The following is a 7662-nucleotide window of genomic DNA, read 5'->3' on the forward strand; positions in this document are numbered from 1 at the left end:
AATTCCGTTTTAAACAGTAGTCAAAATCTGAGCTGTGTAAATAAAAAGCTTTGCATTCATCCAACCACCTGTCTGCCCCAGTTTTTATTATCAAATCTGTCACAAATAACAGCCAATTCTACCACAAAGCTGCCCCGTGGATAGTCTATGCAACTGTCTCTTTACTCCTGCCCCAAATCCTCAAAAATAGATTCTAGAATTTGTCCTGTTTGATACTAGCTGAAATGCTTGTTTGGGGGTAAATTATTTGCTTTATTAATTGCTTTTAAATGCGTTCTTTCCCCTAAATTTCTTAATGGGACCCAAGTCTTAGTTTACATGAACTGGAGTCTAGAGGGCCAACATTACTTCAGTCGCCTACATAATAACAGTTACAACAATTACAGGGGGTGACTGTATTCACTTATAGTCAGTCATTTCTAGAAATAGCATGTCTTGAAAAACTGAAACAAACAAAAAACCTCTATCTCCTTCCCTGCCTCTGTTTTTCTGTTTTGCTTTTCCCTGTCTCCTCTTTCTCTCTCACTCTCATCACCCCATTCTCTCTATCCATTTAGTCTCTCTCTCTTTCTTTCTCTTCCCTCTTTCTCTGCTTCTGTTTTTCTCTCTCCATCAATACAGTCGGCCAATGACAGTGCTGGGGCTGAGGAAATGGATGGTGTGTCTATTTTTAGAACCAGGGAAGGAGGGCAAACCAAAAGTAAGCTGGGGAGAGAAAGGGAGGGAGGGAGGGAGGAGGAATATGAGGAGAAGATAAATCTGCATTCTACTGCTGCCTCTGGTCAGAGTCAGTTGGAGCCACAGAGTGTGCTCAAGGAGAAGCAGCATCCCTGGTTGGAGACACAGCATCATAAATTAAAAACATATATTCAGCTGCAAAAAGGCTGCAGACTGATATTTGAGATTGGAAGAGCAGAGAAAATAAGAAAAGACCAGCTGGACTTGACAAAGACTAAGGTAAGTGGGAAAGCAAATTGTTCCAAAAAACCTTGCATAATTACTGAAAATGCATGAGGTGGAAATACACAGGGTGCCTATTCTGTGCTTCACCCCAGAGCTGCTGCCGTGGAACCATTTTTAGCTGCTGTATACTGAAGGTGTGGTCTAAATTTAGCAATGGCTACACCTTGGAAGAAACTGGGAGAGGCTGGCATTTTGGTTTGGCTTGCACTATTTTTGGCATGGAGGTTGGGATGAAAATATATTGTGGGCTACTTTCAGGGTTATAACAATATGGGGTTACATAAGAAAACATAAGCTGACACATTCTGTGGCTCTACATGACTGAGGTGCCTTTTAAAATAGTAATCTATTTATGCTGCCTCTTGCTGCTCCTTGCTGGGATTGTTTGTATGTTGGGCTGTTTGCACTGCCACTCCAAAATAAGCAGGGGATATGGAAGAGGTGAGTCAGGAGGAGGAGAGGGAGGCTTGTATGTGAATTAACAATTATAATAATTATACAGTCATGGACAAAATTAGATGCTTGTGTTTTGAACTGCTACCGGCTACTAACAGTTATTTATCATGGGAACAATGTCCACATCTAAAATTATGTCATCAGAAAAAACAACACACAAAGGACTGAAAACAAACAGATCACACATCAAAATATGTGTTTTTGTCTGCTATTGGATACACAATAGAGTGCAAGAACATGATGTTACATCTTCAGTTATAAATCTCAGAAACGCTGTTGAGTGAATACATGTTTTCTTGGGTGGATAGAGAGCACAGATGTGCTGATAAATAATACAGCAGAACCTGACAGCAAATACCTATATTGCACCTGATCAAATCACATAATCTTTTCAATTTGAGCACTAACTAACTATCAGCAGTTCATGGTCCACTGTAATTACCACATCCACTGTGTTTAAATGGGCTTTTGCAAGAATAACCTGAAAAGATAATGTGAATTTACTGTAAAGCTAAAGACAAATCAGTAGGAAATGACTTTCTTTGCTCACACACACACACACACATATTTTAACTCTAAACATGACCTTCCTCCTGTTCTTTCTCTCAGCCATGCGGCCGCGGTCCAGACTGCTATCCAAGAAAAGACTCCTGCTGCCCACAATCAGAGAGGGCACAGAGGAGACGGTGAAGGATTTGAATGAGGCCAACACACTTCACATTGCTGGCCACGGCCAGGCTGTCTCCTCAGAAGACTACCTCCTCTCCATCTGCCACCTAGCCCACCCTACCTTCCCCACCAGGGAGGTTTCCCCCAATAACATCAACACACGGCAGCTGGATGCTGTTCACCAGAGGCTGCGTCTGTCACGGCTCAGTGGGACGCCATCAAGCACCTTTGAATTCACCCCCACAGAGGAGGCACATGCTATTGATATGCAGCAGGGAGAAGGGAAACAACTGGATGATGAGTTCATGTTTGGCAACTCTGACCCCCTGGAATATCTTTACGGACACCAGAATGACCTCTCAGGAGGTGTGAGGAGGGCATTTGTTGAGGGAAGGTTTATAAGGCAACGTGGGAGCATTTGGGAAGGTCAGGCTCGCTCCAGAGCTCAGAGCATCCCCCGTGCTTTAAGTCCACGCCAACACAAGAGCAGTTGCCCCGACTTACACACCAGCACAAACACTCCTATTGCAATCACCTCCCCTAAACACAGCTTGTGCAGGTTGGAGGCCAGGGGAGGAAGCCCAGCAGACAGAGAGGCAGAGGGGGTAAGACAGAATCCAACCGTCAAACCATCCCTCATCTCTCAGTGGATCTCTGACTGCAGGTCAGCGTGGAGGGAGGCACATGTGCGAGCCTGCATGCTGCCCGCCATTGCTGAGATACAGGGTGCAAATGGACAGGCATTGTAATAGAATGATATCCCTAAGTAAAGTATCCCAATCTTGTCAGTGCATGACACATTGACCTTAGGAGATATGTAGCTGTGTATTATGCATATATATATATATATATATATAAAGGATATGATTAAATACACATTTAATCATACAGAGGCAAATAAATATTGCCACGATTGTCCATCTGTATTGTTATATCAATGTCACTATTTACTACCTATGCTTGATGTATGCTGATGATCATACAATATCATAAAAACAGACAAATCTGCAAAATCTTTTTTTACCTTCCAGTGTTTTGTGAACTAAGTCTGAATCAATTAAAAAATTTTTTGATACTCTCTATAAAACTGCCTGATTTCTTTTCTATGTGCTATGATCAGTGTTTTCTTGCATGTGTAAATCCTTGGAAACTGAACTCCACTCTCAGCTCTGCTGGTACAGGGCGCTGGAGTTTCTATGGTAACTGTCGTGGGATCCTGCTCTGGTAAACAGTGTGGAGAAATACAGGCTGAGAGGAGATGACACCGCTGAACCTAAACATGCAAGACTGCATGGACTGCACGTTTGCTGTAGTGGTGCGACTACATTGTCTGTCACAATCATAAGCAGGTAAACTGTAGGATAATGAGCTGACTTGTGAAGTAACTTATTCACATGAAAACATTTCAATATTACAAAGAGCAAACCATTCAGAATTTAGTTGTAGAAAGAAAAAGTATTGGCTGTGATTAATAAGAACTGTTTTTATCTGAGTATAAGGTTAACCAGACAACGCACTTCAAATACATAAAGCAACCACTGGATGTAGTTTTGACTCTTAAACACTAGAGGGCAGGCTTATGTCATTCACTGCTTTACATAATGACATTTTGTAATCTCAAATTAAGCCATGACAGGTGACAAAATACATATTTTATTGAAAACTGGCACATCAGTGGTCATGGTAAAAGTGTCAGTTTATCAAAATAACTATAAAAAAAATATCCATGCAATTAGTCCTGGTTTTATTTTTATACATCTTCATGAAGGTAAATCAAATTTTGTTTGTGCTGATTAAAAGCTCAAAAGCTGATGCTGCTGCTGCTTGCTGTTTCAAATATAAATGTTATGTTCTATGAGCATCAAGACAGATATCACAAAACCTGCAAGGCCAAAACAAACTCCAAGATTCAGCCAAAACTACCAGACAAAGTTGTTGTAATAAACCACAATTGTTATTTAAAACGACTATTGAGAAGCTGATTAGTAAACACTAAGACGTGGAAATAAAGTGGAGGAAACGTCAGAATGAAGGGGGGAAACATACACCGCACTGATGGTTCACCACCTTCACTGTCACAGGAACATAGTCGTTCAGGGGCTGGAAGTTCTCGAACACTCTCTGTTTCTTTTCACACTTATCTCAGCATACCCCATTGAAAGGTGAGGTCTATTTTTACCAGTCAGACAGTTAGTCAAGACAGTTTTTGCCACATCAGTATACATTGTACATTCAGACATTTTTAGACATTTTTCTGCAGGTTGTTTCAGGCAAACAAAGCAACTGTCTTATTCTTGGATGGCTCCCCTTGCGAGGTTCATTACTGTTACTTTTCTGCCTCTGAGGCAACAAAAACCCCATTGTTATTTGTAAAACACAATTCTTACCTTCAGTTATAATGTATTTGAAAATCAACTTAAAAAAATAATAATATGGGACTTTCAACAAATAAAGAACCGTCTTGACTGTCCTGTCAGGGGAATCAACCACACAAAAGGAACTGTTTCTTTAAACTGTCAAATGAAACTAATGTATACCCTTTTGACCTTCACCATCAACTCTCTGAGAGAAACTCTGCTCCCTTTACACAACAACCTGAGGCAATGGGTCACTTAAGGAACAATGCAGAGTTGTTTATGTATGACGAAACTCCACAAGTCTAGAGAAGAGTCCACTTTACTTATCTGTATAAAATAATATACAGGCTGGTCTCAGTTTGTGTAGACATTAATGCAATACTCCTGTTTCTCAGAAATGTCCTGACCCCTAGTGGAAACCACTGGACTAAACTACTTAACTGAAGTAGTTAAACTATCTCTGGCAGATACGGCAATAAAATGCTACTTTCAAATTGATGCATCAGTATTAACAGCTAACAATACTTTGACTTAAACAGGAAGTTGGAGTAGGTAGGAGTTGAATACAAGACTTTTACTGGAGTAATTTAACATTGTTGTATTATTGAAGTTAAGAATCTGAGTACTTCTTCCACAACTGATTTTGTGTATGTTTTCAGTCTAGCTTTTGCACTATAACTGTATTTCATCATAGAGTTACTGATAATCATAGAAATCACTTTTAAACCGAATTGAGAAGTGCAACTACACCAGGATGTATACCCCACGTTGGTAGAGGAAGAGACTCTGCTGACGCTATTAGTTCCTGTCGGTTCATACACATGGTCACATTTTGTGGTGTGGGGTTTTGGTGAAGAGCTGAACTGTTCACGAAAAGGAAACATGAATTATTAAAGATATTTATGGTTGGTAATCCCCCATATACCCAAACCCACACAGCCAATAGGGCAAATGCAAAAAAAAATACTATTTTCCATCTACAGTGCTGGTCATATGTACACTGGCACTGAAAGCTGGACCGCAGTGTAACCTTTTTTTGTCCCCGTGCCTGTCAGAGTGTAAGAAGGAACAAGCTGTACTCTACTGACGTGAGCTGGTGCACTCCACCATCCCCAATAAGTAAAATCCATGAATTATTAACAACAGGGAAATATAAAACATTCAAGCTTGCTAAGTGCAGGCTGTCTGTCGGAGTAAAAATGGAGTTCAGCAGAGGTGGCGGGGTACTGTACCACTGCAGATGCCTGTGTCCTTACCTAATCCCCTGATATGTCAACCAGAGCTTGTGATATGACTCACAGTTTTCTACACTCCTACTTATTTTTGTTGTGTGTACAGGTCTGGATTTATTTTGTGTTGTAAGACCTTTTTTGTGTCAGTAGTTTTAGAGAAGTCACTCTTCCTGACCACCTGATCATTATTTTGTCTTTACATAATGGGTGAAAGTCCCTATCACTGCTCTTTAACGTTGGGGAAGACCCCTGTGTCTTAAATTAGCACAATTTGGCTTTGACAGATTTCGGAATGCCACAAACTTTTTTTTTAAGGTTAAGAAATGTGTTTCCATAAAAACTACATTTTTACTATAAACCAATTTTCAAGTCCAGACATGAAACAGTAACACTGCAACTGGTGAATTTACCCACTGGATTGTCTTAAAAATACCCTGTCAATTCATACATATCAGAAAATAACCTATTTTTATCCTATTCTCTGTTGTTTTCTGGCAATGCATACTTTTGGTTTTACTTAACCAGGTTTTGAGATATAAATCACACCACCAAGGAGATAGGTATCTCACAACCTGGGCATGTGAAACCAAAACTCTCAGCATGACTAGAAACCATTTCAGTGTTTTTCTTTACTCATTTTTGTAGTTTGTGTGAATCACCCCCATAAAACAAGCATGTTTCTGAAAGTTTGGGGGATATGTGGCTTTCACAGAAAACAACGCTGTGACAACATTGCAGTCATTTTCCTTTGACTTTAGGGTCCTTTAATCATTCTTTCATTTCATGCTTACATGTTCCCTAATTTGTTGTACAAATGGTATAGCACTTTATACAAAAGGACTAAAATAGGAACACCATTTTTCATACTTCTTCCTCCTTTTGTTTTATTCTATCTTTGTGACCCAAATACTGAAGAAAAAATAAGGATATCAGAAATGGAGAAGGAACGTTGTGATGGGATTTTACATCGTCTAGAAAAGTGAAAGAGGACATAAGAGTGAAACTATAGACCATGCTTTCTGCAGAAATCAAACATTTCCTTTCAAACCCATGACCTAGGAGGGCATATTATGTTGTGTTAGATGTTAGATCTATTAAAGGTCCAGTGTGTAACATTTAGGAGGCTCTATTGTAAATAATTCAATTCATTTCAATTTTATTTGTATATGGCGCCAATTCATAACAGAAGTTATCTCAGGACCACTTTTCAAATTAGAGGCAGGTAGTGTAGCCGACAAGACTCTTTGTAATACATCTATTTACAGAGAACCCAACGTACCACCATGAGCAAGCACTTGGGCGACAAAGGGGCAAGGAAAAACTTGTCGCTGTTTAAACAGGCAGAACCTCAGGGTTAGGGACAGATCCTTCGGTTATGGGATGTAATATTCATAGGTATGTTTTCATTAGTGTATAATCACCTACCTTTACACAAATTGTACAGAATGTGCAATATAAGTGTAAATGTCTATGTGCTGCTGGTGCTGACAACTAGATATAATGAGGAAATGAATATCTGAATCCTAGAGATAAAGTTGTTAATACAGATTTTTTTCACACCACAAATGTCATAAGAGTGTAACTACCACGCAAAGTGCAGTGGAAAGAAATGAAATCATTTCTTTCCGAGCATACACACATTTGATTTGGAGCTGTAGATGCTAAAGGTGTTAACCACTGATGCACACAAATAACATACGGAATCTGATGTCACAAACATCCCCAAAACCACACTTTGTGTTGCCAATGAAATATCTAAACTTAAAAGTTTGTGTAAAAAGAGAGCGGCTATAACAATATACCAAAATAAAGAGATTTAATGTGTCATTCCTTTTTCTTTATTAAAATATAATATTGTCAATTCAATTCAATTCAATTTTATTTAGTATGCATCAATTCATAACAGAAGTTATCTCAGGACACTTTTCAAATAGAGCAGGTCTAGACCGAACTCCTTATAACATTTACAGAGACCCAACAGTACC

The 7662-nt window shown here is 39.4% G+C and overlaps 1 protein-coding gene across 1 annotated transcript; it reads left to right on the forward strand.

Moving 5' to 3' along the window:
- The first annotated feature begins 790 nt into the window (after window positions 1-790).
- On the forward strand, window positions 791-3138 carry si:dkeyp-72g9.4. The gene is made up of 2 exons (XM_035669400.1): window positions 791-957; window positions 2029-3138. Exon 2 carries the CDS (start codon window positions 2031-2033, stop codon window positions 2835-2837), a length of 807 nt encoding a protein of 268 aa, XP_035525293.1. The 5' UTR covers window positions 791-957; window positions 2029-2030; the 3' UTR covers window positions 2838-3138.
- The last annotated feature ends 4524 nt before the right edge of the window (window positions 3139-7662 follow it).

The sequence above is a fragment of the Morone saxatilis genome, unplaced genomic scaffold (genome assembly GCF_004916995.1).
Source record: "Morone saxatilis isolate NCDOM2014 unplaced genomic scaffold, NCSU_SB_2.0 Contig22, whole genome shotgun sequence".
NCBI classification, from domain to species: Eukaryota; Metazoa; Chordata; class Actinopteri; family Moronidae; genus Morone; species Morone saxatilis.

Excerpts from the sequence above, each read along its gene's own strand:
- si:dkeyp-72g9.4 (XM_035669400.1), top strand. The coding sequence starts at position 2,031 with ATGCGGCCGCGGTCCAGACTGCTATCCAAGAAAAGACTCCTGCTGCCC.